Source organism: Macaca thibetana, chromosome 15, assembly GCF_024542745.1.
Source record: "Macaca thibetana thibetana isolate TM-01 chromosome 15, ASM2454274v1, whole genome shotgun sequence".
In the NCBI taxonomy this organism is placed as follows: Eukaryota; Metazoa; Chordata; class Mammalia; order Primates; family Cercopithecidae; genus Macaca; species Macaca thibetana.
Window position 1 is genome coordinate 17,470,340 of NC_065592.1, and position 25,590 is coordinate 17,495,929.

At 41.0% G+C, this 25,590-nt stretch overlaps 2 protein-coding genes across 8 annotated transcripts in view; one reads left to right on the forward strand and one right to left on the reverse strand.

Moving 5' to 3' along the window:
• Positions 1–194, reverse strand: part of MRRF (mitochondrial ribosome recycling factor) — a 64,654-nt gene extending 64,460 nt beyond the window's left edge. For 4 of the 5 annotated variants that reach the window (XM_050761991.1, XM_050761990.1, XM_050761993.1 and 1 more), the window contains exon 1: positions 1–194. In XM_050761991.1, the coding sequence (XP_050617948.1) occupies positions 1–194 (194 nt within the window). The other variant, XM_050761994.1, reaches the window with a different exon arrangement.
• Positions 90–25,391, forward strand: RBM18 (RNA binding motif protein 18). 3 transcript variants are annotated; one of them, XM_050761995.1, is made up of 6 exons: positions 90–224; positions 3,392–3,520; positions 12,822–12,948; positions 17,838–17,924; positions 20,111–20,196; positions 23,383–25,391. In XM_050761995.1, exons 2-6 carry the CDS (start codon positions 3,408–3,410, stop codon positions 23,540–23,542), a joined length of 573 nt encoding a protein of 190 aa, XP_050617952.1. In that variant the 5' UTR covers positions 90–224; positions 3,392–3,407; the 3' UTR covers positions 23,543–25,391. The 3 variants fall into 3 exon arrangements, with proteins under 3 accessions (XP_050617952.1, XP_050617954.1, XP_050617953.1); XM_050761997.1 differs by lacking the exon at positions 23,383–25,391 and adding an exon at positions 21,301–21,680; XM_050761996.1 differs by lacking the exon at positions 17,838–17,924.
• The last annotated feature ends 199 nt before the right edge of the window (positions 25,392–25,590 follow it).

The window sequence follows — 25,590 nt, forward strand, 5'->3', positions numbered from 1 at the left end:
CAGCTATCGCCCAGGTTACTAAGGAAAGACTCGTGCGACGGCGGCGACCGCAGCTGCGCGGGCGTCGTGACGTCACGAGGCGAGGAGGCGGCGCAGGCGTAACGCGTCACGGGCGGCCTGGCAGCTGGCGGCATTGAGGCAGACGCGGCTAGAGGTCCGTCTGACCGCGGCGTCGGGACTTGGTTTCCGGGCATGAGCTGAGAGCACCACGCCGAGGCCACGAGGTGAGTTCGGCCGCGACATGTCCCTGCACCTCAGCGCTGGGCCCGCGAAGAGGTCTTACAGGAGGCCGCCCTCCCGGGACTGCATCTCAGGCCCCGCCCCGGATTGTCCTGTCGCTGGCCCGGAAATAACAATCCGAGCAATGACCCCTCGCCTGTGTGAATTCGCAGCCAGAAATCGGGAAGCCAGGGTTCCAGGCTTGGCCAACCGCTTGCTTTTAGAATCAAATGTCTCCTCTTCTCTGGATTGCACTTTCCCCAGATGACTATTTCTGGCTTCCAGGGTTGTTTGCAGCTCAGCTGGAAGGATGAATGTAACCGCGTTTTGTGAACTCTGGTAGTCTAAAGGCTTGTTGCTATTGCAAAAGCAAAGCATTTTGGTAGTCCCATGCCGTCTTGATCTTTTATTACCCTTTACCTTTCCTCAAAAAGCCATATACTGAGCTGTCACCAAAATTGTCTTATTTAAGACTCACGACGACCTCATGAGACAGAAATAATTGTACCCATTCTAGGAAGGAAAAAGAAACCAAGGCTCCGAGTGGAGAAATGACTTGCTTCATTTAGTAAATATTGAGCACCAGCCGTGAGCCAGGCAGTGTACTTAAGTGCTGGAAATAGAACCATGATCAAGATTGGCAAGGTCCTGTCCTGTGGGAGCTTATGTTCTAGTGAAGGAAACAGAAAGGGAAACGTTAAATAATACATTGAGTTAGCATTATATAGGAGGAAAAATGTGGAAAGGTGGCTATGATATAGAATAACAAGGGACTCTGTTAAGGAAGGCTTTTCTATGGAGAGGATACTTAAAGATCATGTGACTTGCTAAAGGCACAGTTACTAGGTGCAAAAGTCGGGATTTGAATCCAGACCCACATATCCTGCACTCTTAGCAGTAAAACATGGTACCTTTTTGTAGTAATAAGTATTAATAGCTATTGGTATTATTGCTGATTTTAGACATGAGAAAATCAGAATGTCCTGTCATTCAAGTCTCAAATGTCATCTCCTTTAGAGAAGCCTTCTCTCCACTCAATCTGAAGTCGTCCAGTGCCTGTCACATCACCCTGCTTAATTGTGTTTGTGGCGTGTATCACTAATTATATCTTCTTTATTTATTTTGCTTTTGTTTTGTCCTGCTCTCCTTCCAAACATAGGCATCCGGAGGATAAGGACCTTGCTTGTTCACTGCTCTGACTCCAGTAACTAGATAAGTCCTAGATAATAGAAACAGTGAATTTATTTTTTGAATGAATGATTTGTTTAAAAAGTAGGGAAAAAGGAAAGCAGAGAGAAGACAAAATGTGTCTCCCCTGGGATTAAATTTATATCTATTTTGCCTTTCTCCCAGGAGGTTAGAACAAGAGCTGTGTCTTTTTCATTTCTCTATTTCAGTACATAACCCAGAGTTTAACAGTTCCTAGTTGCTTGGCTTACATTGCTGAACAGATTAAAGATGTGAATGGGAAAGGAAGAACAATACCTCATGTGCAGGGTATTCAATAAACAATTAACTAGGGACTGCTGTGCTAGACTTTATAGGGTGTGCTGAGATGAATAAGAGGTAATGCCAGTTGTTGTGACTGACCTCACGGTTCCTGTAGTGCTGACCTCCGAGGCACTTCTGGGTATAGGACACGTGTTCTCTAGCAGGGATTTCTGAATTTTGGCACAGCCTGCTCTCTTACCAGCCCCTAAAGCTTTATTTTACATCTGTCATCTCATTTTTGGTCCTTGAAGCCTTAAGTTTTAAACAGGGCAAAATTTATTAAAGATGGGGAAACTGAAGCTCAGAGAGAAGTAACTTCCAGTGGAAATACCACAATTTGTGCTGGGCATGGTGGCTCACACCTGTAATCCCGGCACTTTGAGAGGCCGACGTGGGCGGATCACTTGGGGTCAGGACTTCAAGACCAGCCTGGCCAACATGGTGAAACCCTGTCTCTACAAGAAAATACAAAAATTAGCCAGGCTTGATTACAGGCAGGTATGCGCCTGTAATCCCAGCTACTCGGGAGGCTAAGGCACGGGAATCGCTTTAACCCGGGAAGTGAAAGCTGCAGTGAGCCGAAATGTGCCACCACCCACGAGCCTGGACAACAGAGGAGAGTCTGTCTCAAAAGAAAGAAAGAAATGCCACAATTTGAAACAATGTCTTCTGACGCCAAGCTTTCTGCTCTTTCTACTGCTGTCTCCATCATAATCCTGTGTTCTCCTTGACTGTGAGATGAGACATTTCAGGAACTAAGACTAGTAATAATTTAAGCTAACATTAATTGAGTGCTTCCTAGGTGCCATGCACGGTTCTAAATGCTTTAGGTATATTAACCCAGTGAATCTGCATCCTAATTTCATGAGGCATTATTCCCGTTTTACAGATGAGGGAACTGAGGCCAACAGTGGTTAAGTAACTTGCACAGAGCTACATAGCTAGCAAATGGTGGAACTTGACTAACTAAGGAGGAAATTAGTCTCTTCTTCCTGGTCTGTCCCAAAAGAACAAACATGATAATAGCTAGTATTTATTGATTACTTACTGTTGTTAGATACAGTATTTAGTGATTTTTTACTGTCTTTAATCTTCACAACAACTCTATAAAATAAGCACTGTTCTCTCTTTAGATAATGAGGAAACTGAGGCCTAGAAAGTTCAGGTAATTCATCAAGTCACACAACCTGCTTTCAAACCCAGTTCTGTCTATGCACAGATTTCTTATATGGCCTCTTCTCTTTGCTATATTGTCTCTTCCTTGAGGAAAAGGGATGGAGTGCTGCTCTTCCCTGCCCATCCCTTTTAATGCCATTAAGACTCTTCCTGGTGGTTTCCAAGGCTTATTTTGGGTGACAGTTGTTGAACTAAAGTATCATGTAGTAATAGAGACTTTGGCCTCCTGCCCAGTCAGCCTCTGGCTACAGAGGAGGAAAACTTTAGTTTCTCCACACAGAACCACGCCCCTTTCACCTTAAATGGCAGCTTATGTGCTCTGGCTGCCAGAGCAGTTGTCCCAAGGGAACTGGTTCTGGAGCCCTGGTTGTGGAATCACTGAGGCCTTTGAAGGACTGCCCAGAGGGCATGCCCTCCTTGAGTAAATGTTTGTTGAGTTGAATTTGAAGTCTTGTGTTCACACTTTGTTACTCCCCTCCTGCCTGAATGTTCACATTTCCTTTAGTATTTCATAGACATTGATGGAAGCAGAAACCAAAACTCTTCCCCTGGAGAATGCATCCATCCTTTCAGAGGGCTCTCTGCAGGAAGGACACCGATTATGGATTGGCAACCTGGACCCCAAAATTACCGAGTGAGTCTAAATTACCTTAGTTCTTTACCTACAATATCGGAATGTTTTGTGGTGGTGATGTCAAGAAGAATTTTCAAGTGGTGTGGGATATAGTTTGACCCCTTTACTTACATCTTATCTTTGAAGAGATAAGATGTTGTTGTTAGCCTGTTATCTTGTCACTTTTTTTACATTTGGACACAGACTTGGGTATCCTTTAATCCATATACCTGTTTTTTCCTATCTGCCAAAGACGTTCTCCCATTTCCAACTATTTGAATCCTTGTACCTAGTAGCTCTAGGGAATTATTCTCTAGAATCAGCCTTGGGAATACATTTGTACCCAGAATGAAGGAACAAGCAGAAGTCTCAGTACCTTTGCAAACAGGCAGAGGAGACCCCTTGACTGTAGTTCATGTTAAGCAGCCATAGAACTATAGAAGGTCAGAGTTGTAAGGAACCTTAGAAATCATCCATGTCCCTTTGGTTTTCATTCATTCATTAAATGATTTGAGTGCCAAGTGCCATGCTAAGTAGCTTTCAGACTTCTTAAATCTGAAGAACCCTGTTTTAAAGTAAAAGTAATAATCAGAGCTGTATATAAAATAACAGCTCAGAGTTGCTCTGACTAAAAGGGAGAAGAGATGGAGCCAAAATCTTTTGTCAACTACTACCCTTTCTTTGGCCATCCCTGTTTAGGCTCTGTAGAACTTCTAGGGCTCCACAGAGCACACTTGACAACCTCTGATGGGACCCAGCTTTTTTATCTTACAGTGGAGGAAACCAAGTCCCAAAAGACAGAAGTACCTTGCCCAAGATCACGAAACTGATTGAATTGCCCTGACTCCCTGCTCTTTTACATCACAGCCATTAAGATGAAAAGGAATTTCTTAGCTGAGAAAATTGAAAGGTTTTTCCCTTCTGCCAGTTGTTTGATAGGGGGAGAGTGGTGGTTGGTGGCCAAGTAGAATGAATGGATTGGCCTGTATGAGGTCAATGCTGAAAGCCAGTTTGTTTGTTTGTTTGTTTCTCTTTTTTTTGAGACAGTTTTGCTCTGTTGCCCAGGCTGGAGTGCAATTGCACAATCTTGGCTCACTGCAACCTCCATCTCCTGGGCTTAAGCGATTCTTGTGCCTCAGCCACCCAGATAGCTGGGACTACAGGCAAGCGCCAGCATGCCAGCTAATTTCTGTGTTTTTAGTAGAAAGGTGGTTTCACCGTGTTGACCAGGCTGGTCTCGAACTTCTTACATCAAATGATCCACCCACCTTGGCCTCCCAAAGTGCTGGGATTACAGACTTGAGCCACCGTGCCAGGCCGAAAGCAAGTTTTGAGCATATCATCAGTTCTAGAAGTTACTCCCTTTGGAACAGTGTTAAAGACAAGGGGAGGCCGGGCACAGTGACTCACGCCTATAATCCCAGCACTTTGGGAGAACGAGGCAGGTGAATCACCTGAGGTCAGGAATTTGAGACCAGTCTGGCCAACATGGTGAAACCCCGTCTCTACTAAAAATAAAAAAATTAGCCAGGCATGGTGGTGTATGCCTGTAGTCCCAGCTACTTGGGAGGCTGAGGCACAAGAATCGCTTGAACCTGGGAGGCGGAGGTTGCAGTGCACAGAGATTGTGCCACTGCACTCCAGCCTGGGTGACAGAGGGAGACCCTGTGTCAAAAAAAAAAAGGTGAAGAGAGGAGATGAGGAAACCTGCTTCTTTGAGTGTGAGATGAGACAAGGTATATATGAGAGTTAGGATTAGGAAAGAGGAAAAAAAGGATATAAACTTATAAATCAGGATTATAACAAAAAGTTCCTTAAACCTACTCAAGCTCATATCAGCCAAATGTAAATACATTTAATTCTCTTAGAAATTATGATGGTATTTAAGATGTGTTGCCCATATATTATGTTATCTTGGTCACAGGGACCCTCGAGTAGATTGCATTTATTTCGGTTCTCTTTTATGGTTCATGGCTTTTGAGGGTGACTTTATGAATCTGAACAACCTCTCAACTAATGTCTTTTCATCAAAGAAGTTTTTTCCATCATCCAAAACCCAAGCTATGAGGGAATGCTCATAGTGCTTTCCTTTCCCACCTCTGCCTGTCTAAATGGAAATCTAAAGTGTGGAAACAACGCTGGTTGTGTTGGCCGCACTTCTCTGTAATGAGACTTTTGTTCTAATTGTGTTCTGCTGCTTGACAGGAAGATTCAAACGGGCATTTGCCACCTCAGTTTATGTCATAAGTTGGAGTGTGTGGATGTTTTTTTCCAATTAGAACACTGGCAGGAACATTGAATCAGAACTTTCCCACTGATATCTCCGCTCTTTTTACATCAGGCCAGAGGTAGACATCAAGTAATAAACTGTAGATCAGAGCGTGCTGGCTGGAAGTGCTAGGCTTTCCCTGTGGCTGGTTTCTCCACTTCTGTATCACCAAAGACAATTTTTATTATTTTTTTTCCTATGGATTCTTTTTTGTTTTGTTTTGTTTGTTTGTTTGTTTGTTTGTTTCACAGCTCTGTCACCCAGGCTTGAGTACAGTGGCACAATCATAGCTCATGGCAGCCTGGAACTCCTGGGTAGCTGGGACTACAGGTGCTCTCCACCATGCCTGGCTAGTTTTTTGTTTTTTGCTTTTGTTTTGTAGAGATAGGGGTCTCAGTATGTCTCTTAGGCTGGTCTCAAACTCCTGGGCTCAAGCGATCCTCCTACCTCAGCCTCCCAAAGTGTTGGGATTACAGGCATGAGCCACTATGCCTGGCCATCCTATGGATTCTTTACCTTAAAACATTTTATCTGTCAAACAGACTGGTTTATTAAATTGTAATAAATTTATGCTTAAAGATAAAACTACCACCAAGCGTGGTGGCTCACACCTGTAATCCCAGCACTTTGGGAGGCTGAGGTGGGTGGATCACAAGGTCAGGAAATCCAGACCATCCTAGCCAATGTGGTGAAACCCTGTCTCTACTAAAAATACAAAAATTATCCAGGCATGGTGGTGGGTGCTTGTAGTCCTAACTACACAGGAGGCTAAGGCAGGAGAGTCACTTGAACCCAGGAGGTGGAGGTTGCAGTGAGCCGAGATCATGCCACGGCACTCCAGCCTTGGTGACTCTTTATCTCAAAAAAAAAAAAAAAAAAAGAACTACCAGTCATAGCTTATGGTTAACATAAAATGTTAATATTACCTCATTTAATTTACTTAATTACAGCAAAGGAACCTGACATTTTAGTAAAGTAAATCTTATCTTGTAGAAATAGATGATTTCCTTCCGTGTTTTTGAAATACAGAAACTTCTGGATCTTGTTCCTCTCAGGGCATGTAATGGTGAGCCTGGATGAACTATAAAATACAGCCATTCCCAAACATTGAAGGATTACATAATGAAAGTTATGTGAATATATGGTACCTGTCTTGGAGTGCAGTCTCAAAAAGTATTGCTTGAATCCAAATCTGTAAACTTCTAATGACTCTTTAATAGAAATTTGCAGAGCATCCTCCAGCTTTCCTGTTTAAACCTACCTTCTGTCCACATATTGCTGCCAGTTCCTGCCATTTCCCCATTCAACAGACCCTTCTTCCCAGTCTCTTTCCTGTATGTGTCCCTACACTCTACCTGATCTCTTTTATAAACTGATTTGAATACCTCTCCCTTTCAAATATTCTTTTACCTCTTGTTAGAAGACAATATAAACTTACTGTCATGAACGAATATGTAAAACAATGGCAATTTTTTAAAATAACCACTTTTCCACCCAGTTTTTTAGTTTATTCTGTGATTATTTCTAGTCATTCTATGTGTGTGTGCCTGTTGGTTATTAATCTGAGTCCTGCTCAAGTTGCGCTAGGATGTCTGTCAGCCTCCTCCCAACAGAATATGCGTTTCTGACTGTCTAGCACTCTAATATTACTCTTCTTGTTTGTTTGTGTTCACTCTCTGGTTGTACTACTGACCATTTTAGGGCTATGTTAGATGCCAGAAATATTTGTATGACTAAATAGATCTTGGAGATTAGGATTCGAGGGAGTGATGATGCATTCTTGTTTATGGAGGTAGTACATTCCAAACCTATGTTCTTTCCACTATATTCTGATTCCTGTCAACTATATTATATGTAATAATTTCTTACCTACAGAATGAGAATGTTCAACTAAATGATCTGAGCATTACTTCTAGCTCTAATACCATATGAATCTCTCTTACGTAACCCCTTAAAACTTTGTGAGGTAAGTGGAACAGATATTGTTTTCCCTATTATATAGGAAATGAAGAGTGAAGTGAGTTGGCTCAGTATACTGAAGTAGTTAATGATAATTTCCCACCGCCTAATTTAGTGTTGTTTGCACAAATATTCTAATTTTTGAACAGTCATAATCAAAAGTATCCTATTTTAAATCTTAAAATGTAAGGTTTTCTTTTTCATTGTTATGAGACCCAATCTAACTATAAGTGTAAGCAGTACCTCTGAATATTATTATTAGTGCCATCCACAAAGAAGCTGAAAAACTTAATGATCTAAGGCATTATCTATTTTCTACACTGTGGTTTTCTTTCTTTTTTTTTTTTTTTTGGAGACGGAGTCTCACTGTGTCCCCCAGGCTGGAGTGCAGTGGCGTGACCTCGGCTCACTGCAAGCTTCGCCTCCTGGGTTCATGCCATTCTCCTGCCTCAGCCTCCTGAGTAGCTGGGACTACAGGGGCCCACTACCGCGCCCGGCTAATTTTTTGTATTTTTAGTAGAGACGGGGTTTCACCGTGGTCTCGATCTCCTGACCTTGTGATCCGCCCACCTCGGCCTCCCAAAGTGCTGGGATTACAGGCGTGAGCCACCGCGCCCGGCCGGTTTTCTTTCTAAAAGGGATAATACTGACTTTCTTTTTCAAGTATTAGATGTGCTGTGTAAAATGCCAAATTTGTAGCCACTGTATTATGCATATGGAAGTATGAAAGAGAACAAAGCCCATAGAAATGCTAATAGAAAGAGGATTCTGAGTGGAGGGAAAATCGTAAATAAAGGCCTATAAGTAGGAGTAAGAAAGATTGTTATGTGTAAGTAGATAATCAGGAAGATCTTTCTGACTTAAGCAAAGTTTGAATACTGGATGGGAATGAAAATAGTGGCTGCATTGATAGAATACTCTCAGGTTAAGACAGGGTCTTTAAAATTCATTCAGACAAGTCTGAATTTCATGAAAAAGAGACTCATTGTGGGTATTTAGTGGGAGACTGACATCATGAAGTGATGTGGGTTTGGTTGTTGTTGTTGTTGTTTTGTTTTAGAGACAGAGTCTCACTCTGTTGCCCAGGCTGGGGTGCAGTGGCTCAATCTTAGCACACTGCAACCTCCACCTCCCAGCCTCAGGCAATCCTCCCACCTCAGCCTCCCAAGTAGCTGGCTGTACAGGCGTGTGCCACCACACTCAGCTAATTTTTTTTGTAGAGATGAGGTCTCACTATATTGCCCAGGCTAGACAATGATGTGTTAGTAGAGAAATTTTACATCAATATGTAGGATGAATTGGAAGGGCAGAAACTGAAGATGAAGATTCACTGAGAGAGATTGCCATGAACTAGTCTTGCCATCAGTTATCACCTAGATAGAGACAGTGAACTTGGAGACTGATGAGTGAGTCTGAGATGAGGAAAGTGATTGAAGTGGAGTGGAAGGTTGAGGTGATCCTGAGATTTCTTACCTGAGGAATATAAAAAGATCATGTCCCCCCTGACCCGAGGGATAGCTGGAAGGATCATCAGTTTGTGGCAGGGAGGAATTCAGTTTGTGGTATGTTAAGTAAACTTAAAAGCAGTGGCGAGCCATCCAGGTGGAAATGTCCTCCTGATACAGACTTTCAGGGATAAACTAGGTAAGCTGGAATGCAAGGGAAAATAAACGCATGAGCATGCGAGAACAGTGTGTTCACCCCGAAAGAAACCTGTTTCTCTCTCAGCCTGTTCCTTATGTCTCCTCATTGTCCATACTTCTTTTTATGACTTGGTTTACATGAAATGGCCTTCACTGTTTGGTTACTTAAATTGGAAACACAACAAGACCATTTAATAATGTACTTAGCATAAAACATAAATACCCATCTCATAGTAATTTCTATATACATTTATAAAGAAAATTTTCTCTACAACAAATTGTGCACCAAAAATAATCTTAAATGTCATTTCATGGGCTTCCAATTGCCTACAACATGAAATTAAAATTTCCTCAGCCCCTGACATCCTTCACAACCTGTCCTCTGCCTACCTTTCAGCCCCATCTTACTGGCTACCCCCACTCTATTCCAATGGATCAGACCCTTTTTCACCTTTGTCTTTGCACATTGCTTAGTACTCACTCACACTGACACAACCCAGTCACAGATATCATTCCTTTCACGAAGCTCTCCTTAACCACCACCTTCCCTGCACCGTTGGTCTTCATTCTGTGTACTCAATATTCATCCCCTCTGTGTACAAGCATCACATTGTTTTGTAATTGTTTGATTACGTCTCTCTCTCTATTAACTAGAATGTGAGGTCCTTGAAGGCAGGAACCTAGTTTTATTCATCTGCATAGCCCATATGCCTGCTTGGCTCTAGACACATTGTAGGTATCTATTTTAACATTTGTATAGATTAATTACTTCTGTGCCATTAGGCAGAAAAGCTGTCTTAAAGACCAATTACAGAAAACACTGATTAAGTTGCAGATATACATGTGGGGCTGGTGTGCTAATTTTCTAGCTCCTGAAGGCTGCAGGGCGCACATTTCATTAAGTGAAGCAAGCCTATGCTGAGTAGTGTGCTCTCCCGCACTTCAGCAGCAGATAAAAGTGCTTGCAGATGTGAAAGCAAGATCCTTCAGGCTTTTTTCACTATCAGAGCCTGCAGTTCCCATCTCCAGGAAGCAAAATAGTAAACATTTCATTTCTTTTGTTTCGGTGTTCCGATAGTTTTAAGAAATTATCAAACAAGAAAAGAAATCCTGGAGAAGTTGAAAGACACAGACCTAAGCAGATGTTCCTGGAATCTTAAGGTCGCACTTCTTGGGCAGAATGTATTTGTTAGCTTTACAAAGAGTAATCTTTTGTCAGTGTGTGGTTTTTTTTTTTTTTTTCTGAGTAAATTAAAATTCATTCCTTAGGAAATGCCAATCGTGTTACCTTCCTGCTATTAAGTAGAATGGAGCTAATGAAAAGATGACCAGCCCACAGTAGCCTTAGATTGTTTTTTTGGTTGTTTTTTTGTTTTGTTTTGTTTTTGAGATGGAGTCTTGCTCTGTCATCCAGGCTGGAGTACAGTGGTGCTATCTCGGCTCACTGCAACCTCTGCCTCCCGGATTCAATCGATTCTCCTGCCTCAACCTCCTGGGTAGCTGGGACTACAGGCATGTGCCACCTCGCCCGGCTAATTTTTTTGTATTTTTAGTAAAGACAGGGTTTCACCCCATGTTAGCCAGACTGGTCTCAAAGTCCTGACCTCAGGCAATCCACCTTGGCCTCCCAAAGTGCTGAGATTACAGGCGTGAGCCACTGCGCCTGGCCTAGATGTATTTTTTTTTTTTTTTTTTTTTTTTTTTAGAATAGGTTTGACTCCCCATTCTGTGGCAACTGGCACTGCGTTAAGATTTGGATGGGTTTAGTAATTGGAAGATGCTGCTGTGAATTAAATATCCTGGGGGAGACTCTTCTCGCCCATCTTTGTGTGTGAGAGACTCACCCTTGCTGTAAGCCTATTTAAAAGTCAAGTAAAACCACACATTTGCACTTAAGGTGTCTTCCTTTCCCCTGAAGTCACTTCCTACATTCTCTCTAGTGGTTGAGGTGTCCTGATGGGAGTTGGGAAGTTGGAAAGTAGGAAATCATGGTTGTTTAACCTTTCAAAATAGACCAGATTAATATCCACAATATGCCTTGGGATCCTTGCATTTGTCGCAGTAAACCTGTATTATGTCTTTCTTATTTCACTGTGTCAGACACTCGATCCAGGATAATGGACTTGCTTGTTGATGTGCATTAGTATCAAATTTAGTGTAGTGTATGGTCCATTTCATATCTTTCTGCCTCCCAAAGGAGATTCTTGCTCAAGAATAAAATTTTGATGAGTTTCTCTTAGAAAACAATGTGAATATAAATGTGGCTATAACGACAACTTTACTGACTCCCTGTGGGGTAGAATTCCCAGTAATAACAGATTTAGCATGTGGGCTGATACCTTTTTAGTATCACAGGGACAGCATTGTTTAGAGAAAACCTTGACTCCATTTGAATAGCACAGAGGATGCCAGGAGGAAGGCCAAAGGGAAAGGAAACGGGAGAGCTGTTGGTTTGTCTCACCCCCACATCAGATGACAGGAAGTCGGAATTGAGATTGGCCACAGCAACCTGTTAAGGCCACATCTGTTTGAATAACTTAAAAGCTCTATAGAAACCAAGTAAGTTTTGGAGTAAGGAATTTAAGAAGAGGATGAGGGGCAGAGTGGTAAGCAATAGCTTGGAGTGAACATCCTGCCAGGAATAAATTTCTTCCTTGACCATCTGTATTCTTTACTTGACTATACCCTAGAGTATAAACTGTTTCACAGCAACTGAGGTTGGTTAGTTACCCATAGCTGGATGATTTGTAGGACTGGCCGGGTTCCCCTGCCCTTTGTGAAACCGGCCTCAGTCGCATAGTTGTTCCACATTGTCCTAATGTTCAGTCATATCAGTCGTTGAAACTCTCAAGTGCTATGGAAGTATCACTAGCTGTGGTTTGATTAATGGTAGAGTTGCTTACAAGTGCAATTTGGGTCTAAGAATTAACTACAAAATCAAATAGGAAGATCTTCCAGGACTGTTTTTTGTTTGTTTGTTTGTTTGCATGAATGCATGTGTGTTTGTTACTTTGTTTATTTTTGAGATAGGGTAGGCTTTGGCTTTTGGAGGGTGGGTATGTGTTTCTAATGGAGTTATAGTTATTCACAAATGCTATTTCATTGCCAAGGAATTACAAATAAATAAATCAACACTATTTTTGAGCTTTTCAACAAAAGAAAAACTAATAGGGCTTGTAGGCCAGACAGCTGTTTGTAAGGTGTGGTTTTTTTGTTTGGTATTTTTGTGTTGGACAGATGCATAGCCATGACAATTCTAGTTCCCATTCCAAATAGAGGCAAACAATTCTGTTTGCCAAATAAACTAACATAGCAGTTTAGAGAAAGGCAGGGGGCTGGGGTGAGAGATTTCATCCCTGGGGTAAATTATCTCCTGCTTTTGTCTCACACTTCAGGCTGAGTGGCCAACAGAATTCCCAGAGCATACTCATGGACTCTTCTTTCTCTGCAGATACCACCTCCTCAAGCTCCTCCAGAAGTTTGGCAAAGTAAAGCAGTTTGACTTCCTCTTCCACAAGTCAGGTGCTTTGGAGGGACAGCCTCGAGGCTACTGTTTTGTTAACTTTGAAACTAAGCAGGTAATTAAGCTTTCTCCCCATTTTATAGTATTTATCAAACTCTGTCATAATTATTTGTGCATCTCTCTTGCCTACTAGAATAGCAGTTCCCTGTAGGCAAGAGCCATGTCTGATTGATCTGTGTGCCTTACATTGAGTCCTAAAAGAGATCCTCAGTAAACAAATGAATTAGTGACTTTCACAATTCACTCTCCCTTGGCCAAGGTTTAAGGCAACTGACTGACCTACATTTTTGACCAAATGCATTGGGATGCCCACATTGAGCACATGTACATCCCCCTCTCTATTCTCTTTTGTTTGTTGCTTTACTGGCTGGCCAACTGACAAAGCCTTCTTTTCTTTCAGTAGTTTTGCCCTGTGGTACAGAAACCTACCTGTGATGAGACACCCATAAAGACTCTTATTATTTCTTCTCAAGGTCTCAGAACAAATGCATATAAATTTTAATGTATGTAGAAGAGAGCATTCACCTTCAACCATGATATATACATGGATCTCCTTGTATTAAAATTTAGTCCTTGAAGTGGAAGTACATTGATAAAGAAATTGAATTTGATTGTTACTAAATGTAGAGATGCTGCATAGTACTTATAAATTTATTCATCATATGTAAGAACATCGCATAGTTAATGTTATGTTAATAATTTGGGCCTGGCTCACACCTGTGATCACAACTACCCAGGAGGCTGAGATGGGGAGATTGTTTGAGACCAGCCTGGGCAACATAGTGAGACCCTGTCTCTAAAAAAAATTTTTTTAATTATGTATGATGGTGCACCTATAGTCCTAGCTACTTGGGAGACTGAGGCAAGAGGATCACTTGAGCCCAGGAATTCAAGGCTGCAGCAAGCTATGATCACACCACTATACTCCATCCAGCCTGGGCAACAGAGCAAGACTCCATCTCATAATAATAACAATAATTTGTATGAGTGTTTTTCTTTATTCTGAAATTAATGTGTGAATATTATAGATGAAAATATAGATAACTGGCCGGGTGCAGTGGCTCACTCCTGTAATCCCTGCACTGTGGGAGGCCGAGGCGGGCGGATCACGGGATCAGGAGATCGAGACCATCCTGGCTAATATGGTGAAACCTCGTCTGTACTGAAAATATAAAAACAAATGAGCTGGGCCTGGCGGCGGGCGCCTGTAGTCCCCGATACTCGGGAGGCTGAGGCAGGAGAACGGTGTGAACCCGGGAGGCGGAGCTTGCAGTGAGCCGAGATTGCACCACTGCACTCCAGCCTGGGCAACAGAGTGAGACTCCATCTCAAAAAAAAAAAAAAAGAAAATATAGATAACTGAGAAAGAAAATGTAAATCACTTGGCCTAATACGCAGAAATAATCACTGTTAACATTTAGTCATATATCTTTCCAGTCTTTTTTTGTTTCTTCACATTCACACACACATAAACACACATTATGCAGTGTTGTAACACACAAACAGAATCATATTATCATGTTTATCATTCAAAGTATACTAAAATTTTTCTACCATTTAATCACATCAAGATACCATTTTGTATCTTGATATTGTGGTTTCACTGGTGTTTGTATGTACCTGTGTGTGTGGGGAGGTAAAATCATTGATCTGTATCTGAGATTTGGGCATTTTGTGATTGTATGTGACTTAGACTGCATTTAAAAACTAATCATTTTTGATAACTACATAATGTGAATATATAATATTTGACTAGTCCCCAATTGTTAGCTATTTGGGTTGTTTCACTGGTATTTGGGTTGATTCACTAGTATAAATATCACAAAAGTAAGTATTTTTACAGCTCTAATTATGTATATTTGCCACATTTGTGGAGATGGAATGGCATCATCAAAGTCCATGCATAGTTTTTCTTTTCTTTTCTTGTTTTTTTTGTTTTTTGTTTTTTGTTTTGACAGCGTTTCACTCTTGTTGCCCAGGCTGGAGTGCAATGGCACGATCTCAGCCCACCGCACCCTCTGCCTCCCGAGTTCAAGCGATTCTTCTGCCTCAGCCTCCCGAGTAGCTGGGATTACAGGCATGTGCCACCATACCCCGCTAATTTTGTATTTTTAGTAGAGTCAGGGTTTCTCCGTGTTGATCAGGCTGGTCTCAGACTCCTGACCTCAGGTGATCTGCCCGCTACAGCCTCCCAAAGTGCTAGGATTACAGGTGTGAGCCACTGTGCCCAGCCTATAGTTTTTCTTAATACAACTGCCAGATTGTCTTCAAGAAATGATATATCAGTATGTTCTGAGATTGTATGGTAGTGTCATTTCTCCTTGCCAGTGCTGGGTATTTTTTATTTCCTCTAATTTTTTAAAATATGATAGCCAATAAGTAATATATTGTTACTCTAATTGTTCAAGTATTTTGAGTGAAGTGAAATAATGCACTATATAATTAGCATTCTTTTTTTTTTTTTTTTTTTTTTAATACGGTCTTGCTCTGTTACCTAGGCTAGAGTGCAGTGACACAATCATTACCCACTACACCCTTGACCTCTGGGTTCAAGTGATGCTCCCACCTCAGCTGCTGCAATAGCTGGGACTACAGGCACATGCCAGCATGCCTGGCTAATTTTTGCATTTTTTGTAGAGATGGCGTTTCACCATGTTGCCCCGTCTGGCTTCAAACTCCTGGGCTCAAGCAAACTGCCCTTCTCTGCCTCCCAGAGTACTGGGATTCCAGGTGTGAGCCACCACACCTGGCCAGCATTTTTAAATATTTTATTCTTTCTTAATGATAAAATGAAGTGCGGTGAGAATTCCTTTTTTTTTTTTTTTTTTTTTTTTTGCCCCGAGACACGGTCTCTCTCTGTCATCCAGGCTGGAGTATAGTGGCACGATCACAGCTTAGTGCAACCTCAACTTCCTGGATTCAAGCAGTCCTCCCATCTCAGCCTCCCAGGTAGCTGGGACCACAGGCACACACAACCACACTGGCTAATTTTTGTATTTTTTGTAGAGTCAGGGGTTCATCATGTTGTCAGGCTGATCAAACTCCTGAGCTCAAGCAACCTGCCTGCTTCGGCGTCCCAAAGTGCTGAAATTACAGGCGTGAACCACTGTGCCCGGTCTGGGAATTGTTGCAGACAACTAAAATCAGTGGTCATGTTTGGGCATAGATGTTAGCTTAAAAACACTGGAGTAGAATACAAAGCCTAGTTTATATTTCTGGCTCTTTTATTTATTAACTTTGAGCAAGTCTCTTAACTTCTTTTGGCCTTGATTTTCCATCTAAGAAAGGAAATTAAAAATACATATCCTTCGTAACTTATGGGAAGATGGGAGAATAGATGAAAGTATAAGAAAACATAGTGGGCATTTAATATTTTCGAATATATGAAAATATTTGAAATAATGTATACAGGTAGAAAATTATTTTTAAAAACATTTAAAAATAAAATATTTAAAAGTAAAATGCCCCTGCTGGCAACTGCTGCTACTTTGGAACTAATAGAGTGCCCTATAAGTTCTTATTCACCAAATGAAGCTTAAAAGAATAAAATGTTTCTTACCTGACACTCTAGCTTTGTGTGCTGTAGTGGGGCAAGGATGATTAGTGAATATCCAATGCCTACTACACAGTGAGAACTCAGTAAATGTTTGTTAAATGTCATACTGGTAAGTTCTGTAGGAACAAGAGAATCACCAGTAAAACCAGACTGGAATGCCTACTGGCTTCTATAGCCTCTCCCTGCTCCCTGGGACATCCTATTCCTCCTCTGTTCCTTAAGCATTTCTTCACCCTCACTAAACATGGGTTACACTTGGCCGAATGTCTCATGGATGCAAATGGGGCAAAGAAGGTTTGGCAGGATGGAAAGTACAGCCAGGTTTCCTGGGAATGACCCAGAGTGACTGTTAGCCAGCTTCAGGAATTCCTTTCAACCATATTACTCCTGTGTCTGATGGGGAAAGGGTCAAGGAACTTTCGGTTCTGAAAACCAGGTGCATAGATTGACTCACACAGATACCTTGCTAACGGTCTGTTTGACTCACTCCTGCTTTTTCCGGCCTAGTTTCCTTGACTCCCATGCCCTTTAAAGCAATTATTCCTCACTATGAATCCAGAGAGTACGCCCTAGTCCAGGATATGGTTCCAGGGCCCTTGCAGGGAGTATAGTTTCTTGACATAGGAGGTGCTACCCTAGCTAACTGAAGTGTGTATATGGCTATCACCTAATGGGAACAGCACTATTACTAGCATATGTTAGGTGCATATCATATACTTCATGCTTTATATTCTTTGAGTCCTCACAGCAACCACTGAGGAATAAGTATCCATATTATCTATTAAAAATTATGTATTATTTATCTATATTTTACAGTTGACAAAGCTAGAGACACTTAAGTGAGCTGCCACATATCATACTGCCAACAAATGACAGACCAGGATTTGAATTTTTGTCTGACTGACTTAAAAATTCACGCCCTTAGCCAGGCACAGTAGCTCACGCCTGTAATCCCAGCACTTTGGGAAGCTGAGGTGGGCAGATCGTGAAGTCGGGAGATTGCGACAGTCCTGGCCAACATGGTGAAACCCCGTCTTTACTAAAAAATACAAAAAAAATTAGCCAGGCATGGTGGTTCACGCCTGTAGTCCCAGCTACTCAGGAGGCTGAGGCAGGGGAATCGCTTGAACCCTGGAGGCGGAGATTACAGTGAACTGATATCGCACCATTGCACTCCAGAGCCTGGCGACAGAGCAAGACTCTGTCTCAAAAGAAAAAAAATGCCCTTTTTAAAATTCTGCCTTGTAAAATTGTAAACCCTTGCCAGTTATTTACCAAAAACAATTTGTTAGAAACTGAGCCATCAAAGCTAGTGAGGCCCTGTGAGAATACATATAGCTAGTTAAGCACTTCAGTTTTTAACTAACATTTGTCCCTTTCCTGGACAGGAAGCAGAGCAAGCCATCCAGTGTCTCAATGGCAAGCTGGCCCTGTCTAAGAAGTTGGTGGTGCGATGGGCACATGCTCAAGTAAAGGTATGTCTGAGAGGCTAGAAAGGCATCAAGCCTCATCCTAAATAAGCCTTCTGAAAGACAGTTATCCACTTACCCGTTTATGTCCCAATCTCTTCACGCCAGAAACAGCCATACTTCAGGCTCCTACTTGTATCTGCCATGTGTGTTACCAGATGATTTTCTTTTGAGAACATCTCAGGAGGGATTAAGTTCCTTGGTTATTTCTCTCCACATGCCCACAGATCCTGGTTTTGATTTTCTCATGTGGCCAATAATTACTACGCTCAGACCTCTGTCATTTCTTCAGGTGGAGGGTTCTTTGGAGGAAAAAAATGTATTTATTTTTAAAATCAGTTGCCATAGGCATTATTAGACTCTTCCCAGCCTCTGACTCTGGAGAGTTTGAATTTGTTTATTCTAAATGCTTGAGAAATGGGTAGTTTGTATGAGTGCTTAAAGCACTGGCATCTCCTTACTCCAGAAATCTTGGGAGTTACCAGGGTGTGGGTTCATGGGGCTTTGCAGTGCCTGTATTGTGTTTAAGTCCCGAGAAGCAGTAGGCTGCCCTGTGCATTCTGTAATTAGTCTCTTGGGAGAATGCACTAGAAGAGCTTCAGCCATTAAAAAAAAAACAAAACAAATGGCATTCTGTTCCAGCTGGCACAGAGGTGGTAAAGTGTGTTGACTGGAACGTTCCCAAGAGTTGATCTGCCTCCTTCTGCACTGGGGACTTGAAAAACCTGCGTGCACAAAGATTTGTGACAGTTTTGAGTTGGAACTGAAATCTTTAGCTCTAAGCATAGTTTTTGATCAGAGACTCTCTACCCCCTGCCCCAACAAACTTCCCAGTAAAGAGTCACAGAGACTAAACAGACATTTAAACTCAATATCCAAGCTGAAAAACTAAGTTCAGATACTTTAGATCCTTCTGAGTATTCCAGGTAATCACAGAGCCTTCTCAATTTCTAGGACACATTGCCTTAAAAATAGAAACAACAAGGAGAATTACCAAATGCTTTTTTACTCAAGGGAAAATCAAGTCTCATTTACCAAACCGGTTTTCTGGTTCTGCATCTCATTGAAAAGGCATGCAAGAGAAATCATCCTCCATTCCTGTCTTTCATTTGAAAATCTCTTTGCCTCACGGTTCTCTTCTCCTATAAATCTTTTTTGACCAGAGGCTCCTGATTGCTCTTCAATATTACATTTACTTTTTACAAGAAGTATGTAGTTATCTGACTAGGGCATGGTGGCTCATGCCTGTAATCCCAGCACTTTGGGAGGCTGAGGCAGGAGGATGGCTTCAGCCCAGGAGTTCAAGGCCAGCCTGTGCAATATAGTGAGACCCTGTCTTTATTGTTTCTAATAAAATTTTCAAAGAAAAAAAAAAAGTATGTAATTATCTGACATCAAATTAAACTACTACTTTACTGTAGAATGTTTTCTATATCAACAACTGAAAGCTGCTACAACTTTTATTCTTCACTCAGGCCTGTTAAGAGTTGAATGTTATGCTTGGTTGGTACTTTGCAAAATTTAAAGGGTTTTTTTGTTTTTTGAGATAGGGTCTGGCTCTGTCACCCAGGCTGGAGTGCAGTGGCAAGATCTTGGCTCACTGCAACCTCTGCCTCCCAGGCTCAAGCAATCCTCTCACCTCAGACTCCTGAGTAGTTGGGACTACAGGCATGTGCCAGCATGCCCAGATAATTTTTGGTTTTTGGTTTTTTAACAATAGAGACAGGGTTTTTGCCATGTTGCCTAGCCTAGTCTCAAACTCCTGAGCTCAAGCAATCTGCCCACCTGAGCCTCCCAAAGTGCTGGGATTAGAGGCGTGAGCCACCGTGCCTGGCCAGTTTAAAGTATTTTTAATAAAGTAAATATTGTAAGAGGCGATATGTGACAGTTAAAATAAGAATATAAGAAGGCAACCCTCCTGTGTGTTTGTACCATCTGAGAAATTGAAAGTTGACATTTTTTTCCTACCAAATAAGGAGGAACTGATGACAAGATGGAAGCATCTTTTTCTAAACTTATAGCTTTTAGGCCAAAACTATGTGACGTTTTTCATTAATTCTAAATGTAAAGTAGTCCAAAAATTGTCTAGAAGTAAGATGATGCACTGACGGTATTAGTTTCTGAACCCACGCACTACAGTAAAGGGCTGGTTTTTGCCCAAGTGAAGTAATTTCTCTGTTTCTCATTTTCAGAGATACGATCATAACAAGAATGATAAGATTCTTCCAATCAGTCTTGAGCCATCCTCAAGCACTGAGCCTACTCAGTCTAACCTAAGGTAAGATGATGTACTATAGAAAGACACGGTAATTCAGGAGCTTCAGCCATATCATTATTCCATGTCTTCATAAAATAGTGAGTCTTCAGACTCTTAGAGTTTATTAATTTGACAAGAGATATGTTCAGTTAGTCTCCAGAATGTATACATTTCCTCTCCTTCCATCCACCTAAGGTCACGTAGTCCCCATTTACAGAATCATTCCTTCGAAAAAGACTGGGTGTAGCTACTACACACGAACCCTTGTGCTTGGCACTGGAAATACAAAGACAGATCAGTCATTACCCTAAAAACAAGCATTTTAATAAGGCCTTGGGTCTCTTGGGCGTTTGTCATTATATACTAATTTTTACCCAATCTTAAGTTCCCTTATACAAAATTTTGGTTTGCAGATATTTGATTCTGTGTACCATTGCAACAGCCATGACAGTTTTGGTTCTAGTTTGTACGAATTATTAGTTATTTCTTTGAAGTTTAAAACAGGAGAACTAAGGGTTGGGTAGAGGAAGGGGAAATTAAGTGGATGGTTGAGCAGAAGTAGAAGGTGGGTTTTTTGTTTGTTTGTTTTGTTTTGCATTGTAGCCTAGGGAGACATTTTAGCAATAACAATATCCAAGATTTATTGAGCTTACTCTGAAGCAGGCACTGTGCTAAACATGTTACATGTAGTATGTCATTTACTTATGGCTGAGATCACACAGATGGCAAATAACAGTCAGGATTCAAAGCCAGGTCTATTAGACTTCAAAATTCAGTCTTGTAGTTACTATTTCAAAGAAGCCACAGGCCATAAGTGCAGGACTAAAGCCTCTTCCGGGGTTGGGGAAGAAAATATGTGAAGGAGCATCAGTGATACATAAGGATCAGTAACCAACAATCCTAAAGCCAGGAAAGTGATGCCTGTTTGGGTGGAGCACCAAGCAGGGGGAATAAATGCCTTTCTTGTATATTACCTGCACCAAGCAAAACAGATTTACAAGCATCTCATTAAACCTAAGGGAAGGTGTTCCTGAAATGTTTTCAGGAATGGTAAATTGGTAAATTTAAATTAATTTTATGGTTACTCATTTAAGTTTAATATGATTTTTTTTATTTTTGCTCTAGGGAATTAAGTGACTTCTATAGATTCACTGGGAACATATATCCACTGTGTTATTTTCCTCATGAGATTTGAACCTCCTTGATCACAGATTGATCTCCATGAAGGTTTTCGTAAATCTAACTCCTATTGGAAAGAGATGACTGCATTTGTGCTGGATGGTCTTCATGTTACAATGAACATGTCTTTAGTTTCTTATGATTTGTATATGCCACTTGTTTACAAGATAGCCTAGGGTTTTCCATCTATTTTTTTATCCAGAGGACCACAGCTTACATCTCTCTATTAACATCTATGCCTAATGAGAGAAGGTTGCTTCCCTGTGACTCATACAAAATCAGTGACCGGCTGTGCCATTAATGGAAGAGGGGCCAGAATGCATCTCGGTAATACATCAGTGTTCTTTTTATTGTAACTTAGTTTTTAAATTTCTTGCCCATGTATACCTTTTGAGGATCTCCAAAAGGCCACGTATACACTCCTTCCAAGTTTTTCTCACTGGCTATAGACCGTTAACAGCATCAAGAATGGAAAATGAAGGTAGCCATAGGCCAAAAAATACCTACTCCCTGAGTGCTCTGCGTTCAGGTCCAGGGATGGCAATGATCTCAATCAAAAGCAAATTCCTCACCACTTCTCTAGGATCTCCTCTCCCTTCCTGTGTAATATAAGACTATTCAGCTCTTAACTTGATAGAGAAGAAAAAATGAGGGCTTTAGTGATAAGTTGAATTCTCACTGCAATTTGTTAACTGTGTGAACCTTGATCATATTACTACCTCTGCATTTGTTTCTGTATCTGTAAAACATGGATGATAACCCATGTAGAGCCATTGCAAGGATTAAAAACATAATAAGTAGGTCAAGTGCAGTGGCTCATGCCTGTAATCCCAGCATTTGGGGAGGCTGAGGCAGGAGGATTACTTGAAGCCAGGAGTTCAAGACCAGCCTGGACAACATAGCGAGACTCCATCTCTACAAAAAAAGTTTTAGAAAATCAGCTGGATGTGGTGGTGTGTGCCTGTAGTCCTAGCTACTCGGGAGGCTGAGGCAGTAGGGTTGTTTGAGCTCAGGAGTTCAAGGTTTTAGTAAGCTGTGATGGCACCACTGCACTCCAGCCTTGGTGGCAGAACAAGACCCTGTCTAAAAAAAACAAAAACAAAAAACAGTATAAGTAAAATGCTGGGCACTGTGCCTGGCTCATTGTAAGCACTTTGTAAATGATAGTTTTTATTAACACACATTCATCAATAAAAAGAGACTGTATAGGATTTCCAGAATGGTTTCTTTCCATTTTTATTCAGTGATTCGGGCGAAACCTGGGCTGTTGAGTCAGTTTGTATTCAAATCTCTGCTCTGTCATTTACTCGCTGTGTAACATTGGGCAAATGAACCTTTCTGTGCCTCAGTTACAACATCTGCAAAATAAGGAATATAACCTGTCTTATAATGTTGTTTTCAATTTTACAAGAATTATTTTTAGTGCCTACTCTCTGCCAAGCATTAAGGTGCTGAACAGTGTCTGCGTCTGAGGATTAAATGTAAAAATATATGAAGTACTCCTAACAGTGTCTGGGTTTATGTTAAAAATTTAATAGATGGCCGGGCGCGGTGGCTCACGCCTGTAATCCCAGCACTTCGGGAGGCCGAGGCTGGCGGATCACAAGGTCAGAAGATGGAGACCATCCTGGCTAACACAGTGATACCCCGTCTCTACTAAAAATACAAAAAATTAGCCGGGCGAGGTGGCGGGCGCCTGTAGTCCCAGCTACTCAGGAGGCTGAGGCAGGAGAATGGCGTGAACCCGGAAGGTGGAGCTTGCAGTGATCCGAGATCGCACAACTGCACTCCAACCTGGGTGACAGAGCAAGACTCCATCTCAAAAAAAAAAAAAAACCAGTAGATGGCTCAGACTTGATGTCTTTGTTAGAATGAGAGAATTAGTTACATATGTAAAATGTTTAAATGTTTGTAATTTAGTGTCTTGTTGCTTCTCTAATATTCCCAAGAGGCTCAAAGAGATGAACTATACAGGTATTTTCTGCAGGTATTTAGGCCCACTCTGATCCTCTGCTGTTCTTTTTCCAGTGTCACTGCAAAGATAAAAGCCATTGAAGCAAAACTGAAAATGATGGCGGAAAATCCTGATGCAGAGTATCCAGCAGCGCCTGTTTATTCCTACTTTAAACCACCAGATAAAAAAAGGACTACTCCGTATTCTAGAACAGCGTGGAAATCTCGAAGATGATGGTTGTGAATTACTATAGCAGCAAAAGCAAATTGGTCTCCACACCTAAAATCGTCTGCCTTTGTACTTTGTAGATGTGAATGGTACTATTCAACGGAGCACAATCACATGTTAGCATTTGGTAACATAATGTTTTTGGATGTTCTTATGGATGTTTCTTCCCTGCACTATGTATGGAATTGAGCATCATCCAGAATAAATAGGATTGTATCCCAAATTGTGATTGGAACCCTGGGATGCTCTAATTGGCTGGTTTGTTTGGATTTGTAACTCCAGAAACATTCTATAGTGTGCCAGAGCAAAAGGCAAATACACAAAATGTTATTACTTAAATCAGGAAACTAAATATATTAGCATCTATTAAAAAATTGAGCATTTTTCTACACTTACGTGTCTTTACAACACAAAGAAAAAGTAAAAGACAGGGAGGGAAGTGAGAGATTTTAAATCATGTTCAGAACTGTTGTTCCAGAATTTACTATGGCAATCCCTCCAACTGGACTGAAAAAGAGAAAGTTCTTGGCAAAAAGGAGCTGATTCTTTGAGCAAATATTGTGGTAATCTGTTTAAGAATTATGCTTATTGTTTCAAAATCCCAGCTAGGAAAACATGGTGTATATCTTAAAGTTGTTCGTGTTAAAACTAGAATCAAATTTAATATTTTATACCACAACACAAGTTCTATTTGGAAATTGAACTTTTATTCTATAGCAATCATTTTTTTCAAATCTAGATAACCATGCCTTCTATAATAACAAATGTTGCTATTTTCATGGGACTTTTAAAATTACATTTATTGCATGGGATTGTTTTTATAGCATGAGAATGCTGTTTGGAATTATATCATGGTCAGTCTAAATAGAAAAAGCAAAATTTCTTTGAAAACCTAAACATTGCTGGATTGGTCACTATCAAACATACAATTTTCTAATAATTGTGTAGCGATCTAAGTGGAAGAGATTGCATTAACTTATGCAGGATGAGGAGAGGACATGCAGTGGGTACAGAAAGTCAATGGAACAGACGCCACTCTGGCACCAAGACTGTGATGACTTTGTGTGGTAGGTAGTTTTAAAGGACTGCATGCCTTGGAAATGATTCTTCACTTGGAGAACATACTTGCCTCTAGATATTTCACTCTAAGCATCCTAAATATAACAATAGAGAAAGATAAGTCAACCAACAGATTTGGGGATGTGTTTCTTCAGCACATTTTGGTCATTTTGGTGCCAAGTTTGACATACTGTTTAATTGGGCAGCACCTTTGCTCCTTTACCAGGTATGTATCACTTTGTTACTCCAGGTGCCATCCTTGGTGATTACAGACTGTTTATCACTATCATTGTTAGCAAGAGGAAGCTTTCGTTATAGGAACTTAACATCTTCCCATGAGTATAAATGAATTTAAGACATTTGAATCAAAGCTTCAGTAGAGGGAGAATTCATAAAACTGGTTCAATGAAATTATTTTTACTTTTCCCAAGGTTAATCTTTTTAAATATCTCTAGACATCAAATACTTTCTGTATGTGTTAGCTGTGTCTGTCTATGGTGCAAGTAACTCTCCTCCTATTTGGGGGATAGTTCAGAGAGGTAGGAGCATTATCTCCCATTTTTCTGGTGACTTCTTGGAGTATAGAATTCACCATTTTATCCATAAGTCTTCAAAGGGTAATGGTGGAGTAGAACTTACATAATGCAAAATAGTCTTCTATTTTTAATAGGAACTTAGAAAAAACTTAATATATAGAGTTGTTTCCTTTAGAAACCAGAGCTATTTATTTGTATTTAAAGCATTGTTTATTATTTGTACTGATTCTTATCCCTCTGTGAATAAATGTAAGATGGTGTCTGTGTGGTTATATCTTCTCTCATTCACTTAATGGCATATACTGCAGTTCTCTGACAGGCTTGTTTCCACTCAGGACTCTGGCCAGCATGTCCAGGTCGGGTGCTGCTTGTAAGTGCCTTCTCTGCAGAGGGTTCTGGCTAGAGTCAAACTCAGAGGCAACTCTCTTTACCCTTTATGCCTGCCTACCTCTGTTGTTA